General features: G+C 29.5%; 2 protein-coding genes across 2 annotated transcripts in view; both read right to left on the bottom strand.

Moving 5' to 3' along the window:
- LOC132935700 (uncharacterized) overlaps positions 1 to 17,980 on the bottom strand; it is an 81,863-nt gene that overhangs the window by 2,526 nt on the left and 61,357 nt on the right. The window contains exon 4 of the mRNA XM_061002315.1: positions 16,933 to 17,561. Within this exon, the coding sequence (XP_060858298.1) occupies positions 16,933 to 17,561 (629 nt within the window). The remainder of the gene's footprint in view (positions 1 to 16,932; positions 17,562 to 17,980) is intronic.
- LOC132937156 (E3 SUMO-protein ligase ZBED1-like) lies at positions 9,714 to 13,268 on the bottom strand. The gene is made up of 2 exons (XM_061003984.1): positions 12,476 to 13,268; positions 9,714 to 12,024 (listed from the first exon to the last, which is right to left on the bottom strand). Exons 1-2 carry the CDS (start codon positions 12,658 to 12,660, stop codon positions 10,338 to 10,340), a joined length of 1,872 nt encoding a protein of 623 aa, XP_060859967.1. The 5' UTR covers positions 12,661 to 13,268; the 3' UTR covers positions 9,714 to 10,337.

Raw genomic sequence — 17,980 nt, 5'->3', positions numbered from 1 at the left:
TCACATATATGGTTAACATTTTTAAAACATTATTGTGGAGAAAAATATATTATAAAATTGACTGAACTCAGTTATATAAAGAAAGACACACATGCAGTTGTTGTGCAACATTCAAATTTTTAAACAATGATTAAAATATATATTAAAAATAGATACAATTGCGACGACAAAATACGTACGATCTTGATATATCACGATCGTACATCCAACTATTTCTTGATACTAGAAGTACTTGATTGAGCAAACTCCAAATTATTCAATTAAGGAATATTTATTTTTATTTAAAATCATTTAACACACGAGTGATTAAACAAAAATATAATTAATTAATAACTTTAAAGTACAGTTAAAGATATTATAAATTTACAAACATGGGTTTTGTTTAACCCATTATTTTTAAATTAACTGCGTAAAGCTAAGTTATTAGAATGGATACTTGAACTAGTTTATTTATTAAGTTGATTAACAAATTATCTGACTAGGTAAATTGAATAATTAAAAAGGTGGACAAGTGGGTACCGCAACTCTGCTGTACAGTAGTTGTCGAGTGACCGTTGTAATGTGCATTTGTATATTATGAAATTACTTGGTGTGCCAAAAATTCCAAATGGAACAGGGGATTAAGTACTGCTTCTAGTGGCGAACTAGCTCCTTATAACGATCTTAATCTTTTAAAGGAACTCGATAACTATAAAAAATCAAATAAAGTTATAGGCAACGTGGCTGCCAAAAGCTTTTCAAGACATTTATGGTAAGTGAGACACTTATTGGATTAGCCTTTTTTGATAGCAAAGTGTCAAATGATATGAAAGTTAATATGGTTAAATCATTAGTGAAAAAAGGAGCTGACTTTCCTTTACGGCGTATTACAGTTGATACGACTGCAGTTCAAACAGTACAATTGTCTGATTTTGTTTCTAAAAATACCCTTGTATTATTTACAGCCTTAGAAATCCCCCAAGATTTCTTAAATCAGAATCCAGATACTTGGGAAAATAACAAAGATTTTGTTGACGATTGTAAGAGGGTTCAAAATTTGAAAGTAGTTAATGATGCAGCTGAACATGGGATTTCGTTGATTCAAACTTTCAATGGAATAATCACCAATCAAGAAGAACAAAAGCAGTATCTTTTGCAAGTAGTTGAAACACCGACAGAAGTATCCAAATCCAAATAAATCTACAGTTGATGATTGACATTTTATGTGATGATTATTTTTTATACAATATTATGATGATCGATGACTTTTTTTATATTATTTTTAATTATTTTTAATTATTAAATATATTTATTTTTTTAACTCATACATTGAAATATCTATTATATTTTTAAAACAATTTGCGCAACCAGTAAAAATTGAAATTTTTTCTTGAAACTTTTTATGAACCTTGTTATTAGATGGATAAACAAATTAAACGGATGGGACTTTCAGAAATAAAAATTTTTTTTTTATTATCGCCCTAGTATGCATTTATATGCACTATACATATACTTAATTTAAATAATATAATATAAGGTTTAAATATGCATAGTACCATTTTGTTGGTAACATAATATATTATATTAATATGTTGCGTGACTTCTCACGCAGAAGTTAAGCTTTGATGATTCTTTTTTAGAAAAATCCAGGATTTATTTAATATTTATAAAATTGTCAAAACAAAACAAATTTGATACGAATAAACACGGTAATAAGTTATAACCGTGGTAGATAGCTGCGGTACCTACCCACCATGGTATCGCGACACATCACCGTGTCGCATCGAACATGTTTCTCGCGCACTTAGATCATAATATATTACCTATATATTTAAATGATACGTCAAGATAGAACATGCAGGCTCGTACTGGTCCACCGGGACACCGGGAGTTTTCCCGATGCACCCCATCCCTATGGTTAATTATAGCACCCCACTGCACTTTCTTTTTATATCATTATAATTAATTTTTACTATATGTTAAAAATAATGTACCTATTTTTTATGTTGTGGATATTATAATATTATACAAATTATATGTTTTGTAGTTATTATGCATAGGTATTACTGCACAGGCATGTTTGTTTCCGGCTTGTACCAAAAACAAGCCAATAGAAAATTCTTATTATGGCGTAGCAAAATGTACCTAATCCGTAGCAAATTATTGATGTTTGGTTTAAGATTGTAGCACTAAGTGCCGGTGCCAACTTGACTGACATTATATTATGAATTATGATCGAAGTTCGTTTAGGTACGATGTGTATCTTGGTTTTGATTATCTGGGTATGTATAATAATTATACTTGATATTGGTCGCGGTTGTTTTACATGAAGACATGGAGAAGGAGTTGGAATAAATGTTCAACTTAACGGTAAACTGTGGTATCAATTTATCGATATCGCCTGAATTGACAGATCTGAGAGTACAATATCGTTTCACACGATTACGCGAACACGGTAGAAGTGGAATAGCGCCTTTATAGTAAATATACTAAATTTACGTAATTTTATCAAACTATTAAAGTAATAACTAATATTTACAACTGCCAACGGTATTGTACGTGTTATTCGGGCTCGTTTGTCGAGTACTATAACATAATAAATAATAGTATCATATTATTATGTGTAATTCTGTTGAGTAAATAACGACGGCTGTGTCGTCAATGTTTTCAATTATCGGCGTGAGATTATTTACTTTTATTATTTAAATTCGATAACTGTACCTACTGCATGTTGTTGCATTATAATACGTCTTGTATAGGGTGGCCAGATTTAATTTTTAGAAATCCGGGACACCAAAATTCATAAAAAATAGGTTAATATCTAGTAAGTATATACTATATAATTACATAGGTAGCTGTATATAACTTATAGGTATAAATAATATTCAAATTAATCAATTAGATAGGCTATCTTTATTTTATGAACACTTAAAATTCAAATAAAAACAATAATACAATTTCCAGCCGTTAAGATAAGTATACTAATCTAGGTAGATTTTACTGATTTATTATTTTTCTTTATTTTTGTCGTCCAAAGAGACCTTATATTTTTCAGTGCTGTGTACTTTCTTCAGTAGTGTAGAATTTTTTATTATTTCATTGTAAAATTCAATGCAACTCAATCCATATGTTTTTGTTATCAGACAACATTCTATTGTTTTAGTATCCATTTGATTTCGAACGTCAGTCCAAGTAGTTGTCATTAAAGAAAATACTCGCTCTATTGACGCGTTTGACCCCGGTAAACAAAATGCAAACTCTACAACCATTGCCAGATTTGATACATTTACATCTTTTTCTTTAAATATATTAAATATTTGTACCCATTTTTGTTCTACTAAAACAACTTTTTTTAATTCTGTCTGAAGTTTTGTGTACACGTTATTTTTTCCTTTTCTATTTAATCCACCAAAATTAGTGTTTGTGTTATCAGCCGATAGTGCAACAATTTTTTGCTTTAATCCGAATTTAGTAAGAACGTCAATAATTTTAGAAGTAATTAAATCAGACGTTTCACCGGGCAAATTTGAGAACTCTAGTATTTTGTTTTTTACACCAACATGAGGCAAAAAATAACGAACAACAACAGGCACTAGTTTAATTGCTTTGTGGTTGGAACCGTCAACTAAAACAGATATATAATTCGCAGAAGATAGTTCTTTTAAAGTATTATCAACTATGTACGGGCAAATAACGTTGACAACTATTTCCCTGGTTTTTGTTTTTGCACACGTGAATTTTTTGTCGTTTAAACATTGACGAATCAGTTCATGTACAAGTCATAGAACGAAAACTGTGATTGTGAATTACTGTATGATACACAAAAGTAGCTTCGCGGGCGGCTAACAAAAAATCATTTTCAGTAGGAACCAAAGCAGAAAAATAGTTGGAAACTTTACCATATTGAATCGATGATCTTGTAGCTAACTTATGTTTTTGCGTTTTGAGGTGATCGTTTATGTCCGATCGTCCACCATGACTTACTGAAAAAGTTCCATGGCAAGTTGTACACTGTACATTGAAATCGTCAGTAGATTTAAGTTTTTTAATAAATGGGAAATCATTTTGCAACTTTTCGTTAAAATGACAAAGTCTTTTAGGCGGCATAGTCACTACGACACTACGACATTGTAAATTATAAATACGAACAAAACTGTTGATAAATCAGATAAATATTGCACTCGCATACAACTTGTATCGTCAGCAAATAACTGTTAACTAATTTATAATGTATAGACTATAGGTAAACTATACATTCTGTAGTATAATCTTTCGTAACCGTAATACTCGAAATTTAAAATCATAATATGGTTTTTCCCGATTGAAAATTAATTATAACTGATTATAACTGCAATTGTCGTACATTCCGACGTTCGTTATCGAAATAATATACGATTAGGATTTGTTCAAAATAAAATCGATAACCGAGTAAGTAAAAGAATACCAATTTAAAAACGGTTTTAATTTCCGGTACATAACTATGCAAAAGTCCAAAACCGGTACAAATCGGTGTCCCGAGAACTTTGTCCGGGACGCCGGGACATGGGTTCCTAAACCGGTAACGTCCCGGGAAATCCGGGACGAATAGCCACCCTAGTCTTGTACCTAGTACCGGAGAACTCACCTGGGTATATCCGTTGGAGAAATGGGAGTGAATTAAATTTAATAGGGCCGGCGCACAGTTGTATAAAATACTGCAATTTTAGCTGGCCAAATGTACTATTTTGAAAAATTATTGTTTTTTTTTTCAATAAATTATCTTTACAATAATATTCTGAGGCTGAATATAGAATTTCAAGTAAATTAGTTAATACGCACTCGACTTTATAGTCTAAAAAACTATGGACGATAGGTTTGCATAAAATATATACATTATTTCATTGATATTTTCAAACTTTCATAAGTACATTTTTATATTTAACTTTTCACATAAAACAATAAAAAATATTTTTTTTTTTTTAAATTTTTATATAGTTATTATATTGTCCTAAATGTAATAATAACAGATTATTATAGATTCTGAGCGAAGCAATGAATGCACTGATTTTATAATGATGTGTGTTTTATTTTTATTTTTGTGTCTGTCATCACCTTTTAGGACAGTAAAAATGCTTGGGTTCTCTTCGACAGTAACTTTTCTGTTAGGAAAGTGAATCTAGTTGGTACTTTGGGGGGTCAAAAATAAACATTTACCCTGTAGTTTTCAAAAGCGACGTGAGAAACAAAAGAAAAATTAAGGAAAACCGGGAATTTTTAGCTTTTAAAATATACCTTTTTTTGTAAAATGTATACACAAATAAATACAATAATGACAGTTTGTAAAATTTTTTAATTCTTCATTACAAAAGAGACGTTAGACATCTTGATGACATTATAGGGGTCGAAAACTCAAAAAGGTTGAGAACCGCTGCTTTAAATGTTAAACGATTGTTTATTTTATCATTTTTTAGATTCTAAGCGAAGCGATGAATGTATTGATTTTATAATGATGTTTGTTTTTTTTTTATTTTTGTGTCTGTCGTCACCTTTTAGGACAGTAAAAATGCTTGGATTTTCTTCAACAGTATCTTTTCTGATAGGAAAGTGAATCCAGTTAGTACTTTGGGGAGTCGAAAGTAAAAAATGATCAGAAGTTTTCAAACGCGACGTGAAAAGCAAAAGAAAAATTAAGGGAAAACGGGAATTTTTACGCAAAATCTGTTTTCGAGAAAATCGATTTTGGTTATTGGTGCAACTCTATAACAAATGACTGTAGGTACATGGAATTTTCATTGGTTGTTTACATTTGCATTTTCTACACACGATAAAATTTAAAAAATATTTTGATTTGTTTTGAACTGTTTAGGAACATTTTCAGTTTCCAATTTTATTAGTATTTCTTTCTATGGATGTCAATAAAACTTTATTTGTTGGGTAAAAAAGCTTAAAAATGTAATACAAGGCTCCTACTACAGTAGATTCTTAATATGTCGAACGTCGATATCTCGAATTTTTCGTTCTCTCGAACTACATTGAATTCCCCTTGAAACTACTATTGCACTAAATAGTAGTGATGTTACGAACTGTTCGATTTTCGAACCGAACCAAATACCTAATAGTTCGGTTCGACAATCGATCTAGAGAATTTAAAAACAATTCGGCGATCCAACATTATTATTATTATTATTTATTGCGTGTTGCGACCGGCGGCGGCGCAGCATACTCCCATACAACGCGTTTCACCGAGCCCACCGTGATACAACTTCACTACGCCAGGCGGTGCAGGGGGGTCTGGTTATGAAAAACCCTAGATACAAAAATAGATTGTTTGGTTGTTTTCAATTTTAATATCTGTGGCTTATTATTAATATCTTATCTAATAGTATTATATATTATAAATTGTTATGTAATAACTGATTACTGGCTGCAGCCAATATTTTCAACGGTCTTGTTTTTTTCTATCTTTACTCTTTAGTCTTTACTGAACATTTGTATTTTGTACTATCGTCTATCGTGCCGTTCATACCGTCCTTAGTTAATACTTTATTTTAGGTTAGTTTAGTTTATACTGATACTGACTAAACTTATAAGTTTTTAAATAATAATATATTCATCGTTGTAGATTCGTATCGTATTGTGTATCCATGTAAGTACAATTGTCAATTAATTATTATTTAACTATTAGAGTATCAATTAAAAATCTTAAATCTTATATAAAACTAAATTTTAAAATAAATCTTTTAAGTTTTATTCTATTACTATAGATTTATTGTAATTTTACTATATACTGACTATGGCTGAGAGGATTAATGCATTTGAGCGGTTAATGAGATCCAGTCAATCTGATGATATTCAAGGTAGTAATGATAATAATTTTCAAATTGATGATCCAGACCTAGAGACAACTGAATTTATAAATGAACAACATGAAGAAAGTCTGATGATAACAGAAGAAATAGAAGAAGACCATACAACGAATCAAAGGTTGATTTATAGTTTAAACAACAACCACTCTAGTAAGGCATCTTAAAATCCACACTAAAAAATATTCTGAATATCAAGCATGTAATGAGAAAAAAAAATTAAAAAAGAAGCATTGAAGAGAAAAATTGAAGACACTACACAGAAACAAAACAAAATTCAAGATTCATTCAACTCAAAATCATATTTATCACAAAACAGTGCAAGAGCTAAATTAATTACCCAAAATATAAGTGAAATGATTGCGTTAGATTACCAACCATACTCGATCGTTGAAGACCGTGGATTTAAGAACTTAATGTACCTACACATTAGAGAACAAGTATAAATTACCCACAAGACAATATTTAGCTTCTACTGCAATTCCTTAGCTGTATTTAAAAAAATTATCTCTACTCAAAGAAGAAATTAACACTGAATTGAATAGTATGCAATCCATATCATTTACTTTTGATATATGGACAATATTGGGGCTCAACAACCATATATATCACTAACAACACATTATTTAACAAAACAAGTTGAGCTTCACAACAAAACACTAGGATGTTCATTGTTCATACTTTCCAGGAGAACATGATGGAAAAAGTATTTTTCTTAAAATTAAATCTATGGTTAGTGAATGGAACATTGATATTTTAAGTTCAAATATTCCTATTTATATGGTCACAGATAATGCAAGAAATATAAGTTGTGCATTAAATAAATATAATTCCAATGATAACTTATATCACTATTTTTGTGCAGCCCACACATTACAATTGGCCATCTAAGATGCTTTAAAAGAAAATAATATGGAAAGTTTATTAAAAAAGTGTCGTTCAATTGTAACTTATTATAACCACAGTAACAAATCTTGGGAACGTTTACAACAAATTCAATCTTACAAACCATAAGCTCATACAAATGGTCGAAACTCGTTGGAACAGTGTGTTTTTAATGTTGGAGAGCATAATAGAACAAAAAGAAGCAATTGTTTTGGATTTGCAAAATTGGGTAAAAGACACTGATATTACAGTAGGAGAGTGGAAACTTATTAATGGATTTGTTGAAATATTAAAGCCTGTTCTTGAAGCAACAAAGGAATTTAGCCAAGAAGATATACCAACATTTTCAATGGTAAACCCAATAATATATACCATAGAAACAAAATTAAACAATTTTATTATGAAAAATAGCAATACGACAGCAGGATTAGGATTTTCTAGAAGCTTGAAAAAATCTATATCTAATAGATTTCAAGTATGCAAAAATGACTCAGCATACTTAGCAACAGCAATTGACCCTAGATTTAAAACTATACTTATGGAATCGTATGAAGTAGAAAATGTAAAACGTTTGCTTACAACAGAAGTTGAGAATCTTAAATTGACAAGTGATACAGACCTAGAAACAACTGAACAAAATATACAGCCCATAACAGTACTTGTTCCGACAAATTCACTGTGGGATATTCTTCAAGAGCGATCAATCTCCAGTACTGGCAATGAAGGACTAACAAGCTGTGTAAAAAATGAGGTAAGATCACTTCTTGCTTATCTATTTATTAATTGTTAATTAAATATATTTATAATATATAATAATTAATAATATAATAGTAGATATTAATTATTAAAATATTATATGATTATCTACTTGAATTTTTTTAATTTTTTTAGATACAGGAATATTTGCATCAACCACTTCTTCCTCCTACATCAAATCACCTTGTATGGTGGAAAACTAATACTGACAAATTTTCTAGTTTGGTTCCTGTTGCATTGAAGTACATTAGTATTCCAGGAACATCAGTTTGTAGCGAACGGATGTTTTCCAAAGCAGGACAAGTGGAAGAGCTCGAAGACAAAGATTAGTGTTCTAACATGACAATATTTAAATTAATATTTAATTATATAATTTAAAATTTGATACAAAATGTAAATAAAAAATAATAAGAAATAGTTGCAACTAGCAAGTTTACTAGCAAGCAACTTTATATTTTATAAGATAACCATTAGTTTATAGTAAATACTAAATACTAAATAGTAAACAATAATGAATAAATTAATAATACATTTTTAACCATTGGACTTTTTTAATGTTCGGTTCGAGTTCGATAAAATATTTGAAAAGTTCAGTCGGTTCGAGTTCAATTAAAAATATGTAGGTTCGGATCTGTTCGAGTTCGTTAATTTAAAGAAGAGTTTGGTTCGGGTTCGGTTCGACCTTAAAAATCAGGGTTCGTAACATCACTACTAAATAGTATTTTGCTCTCGAAAACTCGATATAAAATGAATCGTTATCCCGAATAAATTACTTCATAAAAGCCGGTTTTCTCATACTATTTCTGATGATAAATGGAATTTTGTAGCTGAATCTTAATTTAGACGACAGAAGTTTAAAAAAAATATAATATATTTAGTCATTTAAATTATTTCAGTATTTTAAGTATTCAAACTATGTATTTTAGGCATTCGTATTATTTATTATTTATGTAAATTTTCATATTCATATTGTTTTTCATTTATTTTGATTTATTTTATCTCGATATTTTGAAGTTTTTGATATCTCGAACTTTTTTCTGTTCCCCTTGAGATTCGGCACAACGAAAAGTTACTGTATTAGGAAAAAATTACATTACAAACATACGTGCGTCATATTTCAGTTATCACAGGCCTGTATTTTCGATTATTGATTATGATTAATATAATAGTAATTAAATAGTAATAATAAATAATAATCATTTTTATTTTCATTTATTTTTCACATTTACTTATTGATATTTACTAGGGGTCACTATTTCACGTGTATTTAAGAACACGAACGTACGTGTTTTTATGGAAACGGTGTTAAAGACCGTGTAATTCAAATACACGTGTATACGTGTATTTAGAGTCCATATACCCGTGTGACGTGTATTCAAAGTCCTTACGTTATGATCAGTGGTAGATACTAGATACAAGGATGGGTAAAAGGGACACGTGCCTTTGCCCCTCCGGCCTCCCCATTGTCATTTATAAAAATAATTACTAATTTGAGTTTTATTTAACGATTGTATTATAATATATTTGACAGTAAAACACTATAAAGATAACTTATAAATACGACAAAACCCAAACTAATTCTTTTAATAAATTACAAATTAGATTCATACATAATAAATAATAATATAAATTATAAATGTTTTCGTATTTGCTTTTTCAATGAATATTTTTTAGAAATAAAAAATTACAATATAATAACAAAAATAATTTCTTAAACTATAAAATATAAATACAATTATTAAAAATTAACTGTAGAGAATTTTTTCTTATGATAACCTATGAATAAATAATTTAGGATAAAGAAACAAAAATATGAAATAATAATTAAACACAGTCACTGTATAATTATGAAAGAAAAAATGTACATTAAATGTTCTATAATAATAATTGACGATTTTGATACAAAAATACTAACATATTAACATTTTCTGGTGCTAAACAGTTCCTTTTGGACGTAACGACATTCCCGGCAGTTGAAAAACATCGTTCCGAACTTACAGATGTTGCTGGTATTGACAAATATTTCTTTGCTAACTCGGCTATTAAAGGATATTTTTTTTCATGTGACTTCCACCATTCAAATGGATCAAAATCGTACCTCAGTTGTGGTTCTGCTAAGTAATAATGGTATTGTGTCGAAGCATCATTGATGTCACGAACTTCTTCGCCGTATAAAAATTCAAGTGCACCCTTATTTTTTTGAACACAAACGTTAGTTTCCTCTCTGTTATCCGGAGTATTCATTTCAACCAGTAAATTTTTTACTTTGGAACGAATATTTTCCCTTACATCTATTTCTTCATGTTCCAATTCTTTATACCTCGGGTCAAAAAATGATGAGACTTGTCTTGTAGATACTATGTTTTCTAAATTGTTAAGCTTAAAACGTTCTTTCAATTGCGACACTACTGTCTGTTTGAAATTTATAACGACTTCATTATCATCTTTGTTTAGTTGAAAGTGTTTTTCAATCACTTTTGAAAGAAGTGGTCTAACCATTGATACAGGAGAATGTGTTTCGGCACAAAACACAGTTGTGACAATTTGTAATGGTTTTAACAAGATAATCAAAGTTTCCATTTTTGTCCAGTCACTTTCCGTAATTTCCAACTTTTTTGCTATTGAAACATTTGTTGTATTACGATCTGCTAAGACGTTTGTCACAGCACACCTGTTAGCATAAAGACGATCCAACATCATATATACTGAATTCCATCTTGTTTTACAACTTTGGATCAGACTTTGTTGTGTTAATCCAAGCTGCTCTTGCATTTTTGTTAAAGCATGCTTAGCTACATTGGAATGCTTAAAATGACCAACCATTTTACTACTTAACTGAATTAGTGTAGTGATTCCATCTTGTCCTAATCCATTGTTGACCGCGAGTTGAATGCTATGAGCAGCGCACGTTACATCGTATGTTTCAGAGATATTTGTCAGTAACTGTACAGCATTTATTGCATTTCTCGCATTATCTGTGACAACTGTCATAATTTTTCCACCAATTTCCCATTTATCAAACGTATCTTCTAATTGATGAGCAAGATTTACAGCAGTATGAGATTCCTCCATTGCATGTGTTGTAAGTGTATATGACTTCGGGCACCATTGATCATCAATTATATGAGTAGTAACTGTAATATAGCTGTGTTGAGATAATGATGACCAACAGTCAGATGTACATGCTATACTTTTAGAATCTCTTAATTTTTTCTGTATTATTTCTGTTACTGACGATCTTAACACTTTCATTCTGGATTTTATTGCTCCTTCTTTACAAATTTTATAATTAGGTTCAACAACAGCCATAAATTGTTTAAAACCTTCACTTGAACAAAAAGATATGGGCATTTGATTCACGGCTATCATTTTTGCCAATGCTTGATGTATCTGTTCGGTTTTTTCAGAATTGCAAATTTTGTCCTCCCGATTTATAAAAGTTCGTCGTCGTTTCCTAGGTATTGGCGCGTCAATTTCCAAACTTTGCGATTCTGAAGAACTTGCAGTCGTAGTTGAACTGGTTAAGATACCGGAATTAACAAATTCATGACCAGAAACAACCCTTTATTAATGACAAAATATATAGATAAGTTCCTATGATTAGTGTTTTAAAATTTTGAATTTTTTATTTTAAATATATTGTGAACTATGATGAAAATTCGATGCATTCCTAACTATTATTTACTAATTTTAAGTCTTTACCTATCTATATTCTATATTATACATATTAATATTTAATATATATATAACATAATAGGTATAATATTTCTGTTAAATAAAACAGCAAAACATAATTTTACTTTAAAAATCAGATTATATTTCTAAATAAATACAGTGTGATCAGGATAAGTGGAAACACTCAATAACTATGTGCAGACTTAATATAATTTAATATTGTTATTTTATTATTTTATTACTTGTTTAATTATGATACGTCATATATAAAAAATATTCTTTGTAAAAAAAAAGATAATTTACGGTTTATGAACATAATATATATTAAATGTACTTACCTTCGTGTTACAGTTGTAGGTGGTTTTATACTATGTATAGTTTTTAAATGTCTGCCCAAAGATCCTGTTGTTCCACCAATACAACAAAATTCATTGTTTTCATTTTCGGTACACAAATCACAGTAAGCTTTATCGCCATGCCGTTTAGCATACAGCCACACCCAACTTTTACACTTATTACTCATCTTATGAATTAATAAAATAGTTATCTATTGTTATTTGAGTATGGAAACATATGACAATGCACAAGACGTGAACAACACACAAATGAAATAACATCACTCCAAATTAAAGAACCCAACTCGTAATTTAAGTTTTATTAATAAAACGTATTTACGAATTTGCGATAATGTTGTTATCTTCACTATTAAATATCTATCATACTCGTTAAAGTTGCTTCAAGGACGTCGTTCCATAAATTAAAGTTAAAAATATTAACTCTAGACTTTGACCAGCTTGCCGTACTGGCTTCGTCTATCTGTTAGTAAATGTCAATTATCGGCCGATAACAAACAATATAAGAGACAAAATAATTCAGTACACGAAAATTGTATAGCACACGTCAGAATAACATGGCAATATTATTAATAAAAAAATAAAAAGTTTCTGGACTTTAAATACACGGGTAATTTTAATACACGGGTATCTGGACCTTTAATACACGTGTATTAAGATACACGTGCACACGAACTTTAAAAACACGTGTAAATAAATACACGGGTATTACTACATTTTATTGTACATGTTCGGACTACGTGTACACGTGTATATCAATACACGTACCAAACCGAGAGCCCTAATATTTACTTTTATTTTGAATGGTTCCACTAAAATTTATTTGTAATCTATAATATTTGTTGGAAAAGAGACATCGTTGGATTTTGAAAATGAATTATCGAAAATCGAGTCCTCTAATTTTATATAAAATATCCATAACAACCCCTTCAAAAACATTTAAACAAAGTTGCGACATCCGACAAATAGTAATTGTTTATATCATTTTTTCCAGAAAAAGTTGCATTTAAAAATATCATTGTTTGTATAAAATATAATAATATAGGTACTTACAACTTTCAAGTACCCACAAATAATATTAGATTCTGAGCGGAGCGAAAGAATGTATTGGTTTTACAATGATGTGTGTTTCTGTCAGCAACATTTTGGATAGTACCTAATCATGCTTAGATTTTTGAGATCAGCATCTTCACTGTTAAAAAAGTGAACTTAGTTGGTACTTTTGGGAGGTCAAAATTGAAAATTCCTAGTAGTTTTAGAAAGCGTTGAGAAAAACGACCGACAAATGATGAAAAAACCTCTAAAAATGGGATTTTAATTTCTAACGCTTTGTTTATCACCATACCACCGAATAAAAAAAAAATAATATAAAGACTACGCTAACCACTCAGAATCATTTTTTCTTATACAATGTTTTATCATTTTATTTAAGTATAACATATCCATTAAAACTACTGTACAGCAGAGCGGTACCCACAACCCACTTGTCCACCATTATTTTAAATTATAAAAAAATATGAATTTCTAAATACAATATAATTTTCACATTTTCATATTTTTCAGCGAAATTATCAAAATTCTAACTTCATACGCACATAAAATATTATTTTGGATTTACGCTCAATTTTTTTTTTAATTTCCATTAACAACAACTGTCAACTATATTATGAGTATCCGTTTATTAAATTTAAGGTATTTTAAAATTATTTATCGACAATAGTTTAAAAAAACTTTAAAAAATCAAATATTTGTCATGGCTAGCTAAAACCGCTCAAAAAGATGCAAAATATTTTGAATATTACGTATGTTAAATTCTCATATAACTATTTGGTGTAAATTTAGGGTATCTACGGTTATTATTTTTTGATTTAAATCAAAAAAAATATATCAATTTTATCAATTTTATCCGTTAATAGTTCAAAAAGAGTCAAAATATTTTTAGATTCTGAGTGGAACGATGAATGTAATGATTTTACAATGATGTGTGTCTTTTTTTTATTTATTTATTTTTTTCACCTTTTAGGACAGTAAAAGTGCTTGGATTTTCTTCATCAGTAACTTTTCTGATAGGAAAGTGAATCTAGTTGGTACTTTGGGGGGTCTAAAGTAAAAATTTCCCAGTAGATTTCAAAAGTGACGTGAAAAACAAAAGAAAAATTAAGGAAAAACGGGAATTTTTACGCAAAATCTGTTTTCGAGAAAATCTATTTTGGTTTTTGGTGTAACTCTAAAACAAATGACCAGGGACATGAAATTTTGACTGAATGTTTATAATTGCATTTCCTATACACCTTAACATTTTCCAAATATTTTGACTTATTTTGAGCTGTTTACGGACATTTTCAGTTTTCAATTTTATTAGTTTTTTTTTTTCTATAGACTATAAATATCAATAAAATTGTATTTGTTGGGTAAAAAAGCGTGAAAATTTAATGCAAGGTATATAATATGATATATTAATATAATAGCAGTTGAAAAATATTAAAAATATATAGGCACAATTTTTTTTTTACCTAATTACTTATTTAAAGTTCGAATTTTGAAAAAATGTATGAAATTAAAAATTATAATTATTCATAATTACTTTGTAGTTAAAAATTTATAAAATGTTCAACTTTTATAGCTCAGGATTGAAAATTTAAAACAAGGTTCCACGCATATATGTTATATATAAATTACTTTATTCATAATAATATCATCAGATATATTTATTTTTTTTAGTTTTTTTTTCTATAAATATCAATAAAATTTTATCTGTTGAGTAAAAAAGCTTGAAAATTTAATAGAAGACTCCTAGGTTATTTTTTCAAAGACAGATGAAAAAAATTAAAAATCCTTGTTCACAGTTTTTATTTATAAGCATTTAAAGTTCAAATTTTGACAAAATACGGAAAAATCACGAAAATTAGCAAATTATTATGAGTTGAGAATTCATAAAAATTTTTTTTTTTAAATCTAAGATTTGAAAATGTAATATAGGATTACTCATAAGTTTTTCTACCTTTATCAAAAAAAAAAATGTCTACAAGAAACTTAAATTAAATTTTTATGAGCGTCTGAAATTTATATTTTTACAACATTTGATATTCACTCGATTTCTCATGTAACAATTTTCTTATTTTATTGTAATTAAAAAACGAATGACTGTAGATACTTGAAAATTTCACTGAATGTTTACATTAGCATTTTCTATACACCATACAATTTTGAAAATATTTTGACTCTTTTTGAGCTGTTTATGGACATTGTCAGTTTTCAATATTTTTAGTTTTCTTTTCTATAAATATCAATACAATTTTATTTGTTGGGTAAAAAAGCGTGAAAATTTAATATAAGGCTCCTGATATATCGTTCTAATAGCAGTTGAAAAATATTAAAAATACATAGTCACAATTTTTTTTTATAAACATTTCAAGTTCAAAATTTTGACAAAATTTATCAAATATATAATTTATTAATTATTTTGTAGTTAAAAATGTATAAAATGTTCAACTTTTATAGTTAAGGATTGAAAATTGAAAACAAGGCTCCACGTAAATAGGTTATATATAAATTACTTTATTCACAATAATATCATCAAATATACTTGGTAATATCATAGGCTGACTGACCGTTTTCGCTCAGAATCGTTTTTCTTATACAATGATATTATATCATTGAATTCAAATTTAACACCATCCATTGCAGTGATCCACTTGTAACCTACTGTACAGCAGAGCGACATCCACTTATCCTCCTTTTTAGTTTTAAAAAGTTCTTTTGGCCACCTAAAAAATTGTCTTTTATACCACTTAGTAGAATATTTCATCTCATAAATAATGATAAATCATTTTAAAAGATGAGAAGCGATTCTAAGTGGAGACCATCCTAATTATACCTAAAATAATTCGAGATTTTAACGAATATTCTTAACATTTGAAATTTAAACGCTTACCTATAAAAAATATTATCTTGAAAATGATTTTAGATATTTTTTTAATTCCTGTAAGAAAAATGTTCGGAAACTTTTATTACATTAAACATTTTTTAAACTTTTTAACTCACAAACAAAAATTGTATCAAAGGTCAAATAAAAACGAAATAAAATATTTCAAATCTATAAATAACTAAAAAAATTTCTAAACCATTTTGAATATTTTACTAATAGTATAATAATATGTGGAAGATATTTAATTATGTTAATAATTAATTTTTTAATTTTACGTCACTATACGTTTATTCTTTATTGCATTACAACAATAAAACGAAATCTATTTTGTCGGAAATCGGTATTAATACTAAATATTCCCGTTTTTATTTTTAAAAATTGTTAGTGCATGTATGTATTTTTACGATTTTAAGAGCATAAAAAATTAATACCATAAAAGCACATATTTTTTTTTTTGTGATATAATCCTGCCCATTATAATTATTGTTGTTTTAAGTATTTTATATAGGTATACCTTCCGAAGGAGTCGGCCCGACGGACCGCACCGTTGTGGCCGACCACGTTGCAGTTGATGGGCTCGCACTTTGGCAAACAGGGTGTGACCAGTGCCTTGAACTGGACGATGTCAGACGTGGGAAACTTGAACGCGTCAAATGGCGCCTCCAGTATCTTAACGGTGCCTCCGCCGCCTGTATCAACAGCCGATATCGGTCCCATGATGGCTGGGTCCGTGGGACAACCGTCGCCGTCAATGAGCAGTATCTCGCTGGTGTCCACGCCGTCCAGGGCAATCAGTTCCCGGACGAATATCTCGTACGGTGAACGGTCATCGAGTATATGGAACCGGAGACTGAGTGGGTCACCCACCTGCGCGGCGTGTATGTCACCGCCCGCCCTGTTTGTGATCCTCATCATCACCGTGGGTGAAATGACGAACGCCGTCTCTTCCACACCATTGCCTCCGACTCCGCCTCCACCGCCGCCGTTTTTGTCGGGCGAGTCTGACTCGGCCCCGTCGTCACCGGGTTCCGTGGCCGGCGCCATCGCCAATTCGATGCCCTGGCCCACGCTCCGGTTCTGAAGGTCATACGAACACCGCACAGAAAGTCCGATGTCCTGGCCCGTGACGATCTGGTCGTGGTGCTACGACGTTATTAATGTAACAGTTAGTGATGCAAGTCCAGTAAATTTACCAATAAATAAACTACCAATATAATACATTAATTTTACCGTTCTAAGAATCAAATGACCCCCACAATCTGTGGTTTTTTTTACATATTTTCATAAGTTAATTATGATAATAACACAAATTTAGATTTGTATAAAAGGACAATGGCCGAAAACTATAAGTGGTAACACCAAATTTGTTCAATAAATTGTAACAAATAAGCTGTATTTATTATTCCTGTTAAAATACACATATTTTGAATAGGCGGATACCAAATTTAGGTAAAAAGGCACATACTTACCTACTATTATTATTTTCTTTTTATAGTAATAAAAAATATTTATTTTTACTTTTACTTTATAGACGAGGTACATTCAAAATCAATAAGTTGGCA

Source organism: Metopolophium dirhodum, chromosome 1, assembly GCF_019925205.1.
Source record: "Metopolophium dirhodum isolate CAU chromosome 1, ASM1992520v1, whole genome shotgun sequence".
Taxonomy (NCBI): domain Eukaryota; kingdom Metazoa; phylum Arthropoda; class Insecta; order Hemiptera; family Aphididae; genus Metopolophium; species Metopolophium dirhodum.
The sequence above is the reverse complement of the archived record's forward strand: the minus strand, read 5'-3'. Positions and strand labels throughout refer to the sequence as shown.